Source organism: Myotis brandtii, unplaced genomic scaffold (genome assembly GCF_000412655.1).
Source record: "Myotis brandtii unplaced genomic scaffold, ASM41265v1 scaffold199, whole genome shotgun sequence".
Taxonomy (NCBI): domain Eukaryota; kingdom Metazoa; phylum Chordata; class Mammalia; order Chiroptera; family Vespertilionidae; genus Myotis; species Myotis brandtii.
In genome coordinates this window covers 4,058,533-4,061,403 of record NW_005357414.1, presented here as the reverse complement: position 1 = coordinate 4,061,403, position 2,871 = coordinate 4,058,533, and the positions used below count along the sequence as shown (strand labels likewise).

The window sequence follows — 2,871 nt, the reverse complement described above, 5'->3', positions numbered from 1 at the left end:
CCGCTCAGTTGTGCCCAGCGCCTCAGCTCAGGCTCTCTCGCCCCTCACGGCGCATCCTCCGCCAGAAATCTATGAGTAGCCGGGCTGGGGGTGCCGCTGCACCCTGTTCTCCAGCTCAGTGGGAGGGCGAATATTCCTGATCCCACCGCGGACGGGTCCCCCTACAGGAGAGACGCGGCCCTCGAGAGCCCTACTAGTTACAGCCGTACACCGCGGCGCTCCACAAACCTCTTTGGGGGCGGGGGTGGTACAAAGAGAAACGTTTGCTCCCACAGAAAGTCTGAGCGTGCGGGACACACTTCAGGACTACCCAATAAATGCCTTAAACAAAACTCACAGAAGCACGATCAAACTTCCCTCGGTTTTGTCCCTTTCTTCTCACTTCACTTATCTTTCCTTCTCTCCCCCCCACTAGCTGTCTCCTCTCTTCCCTTAGCCCCACCGGAGGAGACCTCTGTCCTGGCTTCCGGGAATGCAAGCTCCCCGGCAGGCTCTCTGTCGCTGAGCCTCTTCTCCCTTTTTTTTTTTTTCTCTCTCTTCCCAGTTTGCCCCTCTCCCCTCAGCCCCTTCGGTCTTTCTGCGCTTTTTCTCCCAATTCTTTCTTTTTTCTCTTTCTTTATCCATTTCCGCTTTCTTACTTTCTTTTTTGCCCCCTTTCTTTACTCATTTCTTTTTCTCCTTTTCTGTATTTCCTCATTTACCCCTTTCCGTCCCAGTTTTTCTTTTTCTGTCATGGACTGCTTTCTTCCCCTTCTTTCCCTCATTTTATTTTACCTTTCCTTTCCTCACTTCAGCGCACCCCCTCTTTTGCCTCAATTTTGTCCCTTTCTCTTCTCTTCACTTTTCTTTCCTTACCTTTCAAACTTGCTCTCCCCCTTCTTTTTCCTCATCTGCCGCGGTAGTTGACCTCTGCCCTTACCCTTACCCTATTAAGACCTGTGGTGATTGGTTATTCCGGAGCACAGGGGTGTCCTGAAACTGCCAGCTGAGGGGTCCTCGGCTCTGAAGAGAAGGTTACTCCAGAACGTCTGACGTAAGGTGAAAGGGGAGATTTGTGGAGAGCAAGGCAGATTGGCACCCCAGCTTTGTGAGATGTAGGGATGTGTGCTGTGGTAGATTTCCAAGACTTGGAGACTTGGAATACTTTGACTATATAGCATTAAATAATTATTGGTTCCTCAAAAAATTCAAATATTTATGATGTCCAGTTTTCACATAAAATTCAAATGGATTTCAGTTTCAGTCAGCACTCCCCACCCCCCTTCAGCTCCCTTCACAAGTCCACGGCCCTTGCAATAGAGCAGTATATACTGCCATCTTGTGTTTAAACATTGAACATTTTCTGCCTGGGACACAGAGCTCTTTGGGAGAAGCCAGAGGTGCCTCCTAGTGGAATCCACACTGCATCGGTTCTGAGAATAGGAGGAAAGGGAAGACAGATACATTACACCAGTGGTTCCCAACCTTTTTTTGGCCATGCCCCACCTAAGCATATTTAAAATCCTGATGCCCTCTCTGTAACATATAATTCTTATTATTCAAAAAGTGAACTCCTATTCACATGGAGGAAGCCTAAAAGTCCATTAACTTGGTCTAAACAAGTTTCCAAAGAACATGGCATCCATGAAAGAGAAAAATAAAAGAACAAAAGGACAGTTGAAGTACTGAGGAAGAAATCACTATGAAATTGTTTAAAAAATAACAATAATATGAAATGATATGAAAAAATAGCAAATAAAGTTTCAGAACATGTAATAGAGGACTAAGAGGCATAGATATGTCACAATATATATTTATATACTGTATATGAGGCCCCTAGAACCATAAGAAACGCAAAAAAATCACTGTTAATAACTCATTCTTGAATTGCCCCCCTTAAAAATCAAATTGCCCCCCCTGTGGGGCGTGTGCCCCACATTGGGAACCACTGCTTTACATTAAGAGGGCCCATGGCCAAGTGGTACACCTGGACACCAATCCGGGTAGAGCCATCTTCTTTCTAGTGGAGCTACACTTGCCTGAGTCCCTTTAGATTGGACTTCCATAATTTGAAATTCCCTCCATGTGCCACAAGCATCAGCCCTGTGATCAAAATCAAAGGTCAGCCAATAACTCCTGTTTCCAACTGGTCTTATGTGGGGTCTATAAGGCCCTATGGATGTTATATATCCCCACAGTTTCCAGAAATGGAAGGAGGGTAGTTCTCTCTCTGCTGTAGTGACCAGAAAATCAGAAACAAGCTTTACCTTTGGCTCTTGACAGGATCTCAAGATCAGAGATGAAAGAGGCATTTGGAGTTCACTGTCCAGACCATCAGAGCTAAGAATATAGTACCTGTGTTCTCACAGACTACTGAGGATTCTTTGGTTTGATCTCTCAAAAGCCAATCCTTTATGTATGTTAATTTTCCCCTTTCTCCTTTTTCAATGTATTTTCTTTTTAAATTATACATTAATTTTTCCTTTTCTTCTTTGTTATCTTTTTTTAATGTTCTTGGGTAAAAGCCAGAGGACATAGTTGAATATGAAATTTCACATGCATTGTGTAGGCTTATAGCCTACTGAATTGTTTTTTAATTACAGCTTTTATGAATTTCCCTCTTGTTTATAATTATTTAATGTTAAACTTTATAACAAAATATATTAGCTCCATAAATGTTTATTTAAGTTGTGTTGAAGAACTGCGGGGACTTTTTCTTTTTATATTTGCCTTAGCTATCTTATCTTGATGAATAACCTTGGGACGAGGCCCTGGTTTTCTTCTTGGCATTTGGCACCATTAAACTCAAGATTTTGTCCCCTTGACATTTCTCTTGTAGTCCTTGCTCTCAACTAGTATTGTTAATAATTCAGTACAACTTTGCATACTATA

The 2,871-nt window shown here is 43.1% G+C and overlaps 1 protein-coding gene across 4 annotated transcripts in view; it reads right to left on the bottom strand.

Annotated features, from left to right (window-relative positions):
• The window catches only part of TSC22D3 (TSC22 domain family, member 3), a 62,454-nt gene extending 61,533 nt beyond the window's left edge, over nucleotides 1-921 (bottom strand). Inside the window, exon 1 of one of the 4 annotated variants that reach the window (XM_014538835.1) lies at nucleotides 856-921. In XM_014538835.1, the coding sequence (XP_014394321.1) occupies nucleotides 856-890 (35 nt within the window). In that variant the 5' untranslated portion in view covers nucleotides 891-921. The remainder of the gene's footprint in view (nucleotides 1-855) is intronic. The other 3 variants (XM_014538836.1, XM_005865222.2, XM_005865223.2) reach the window with 3 other exon arrangements.
• Between the last annotated feature and the right edge of the window lie 1,950 nt (nucleotides 922-2,871).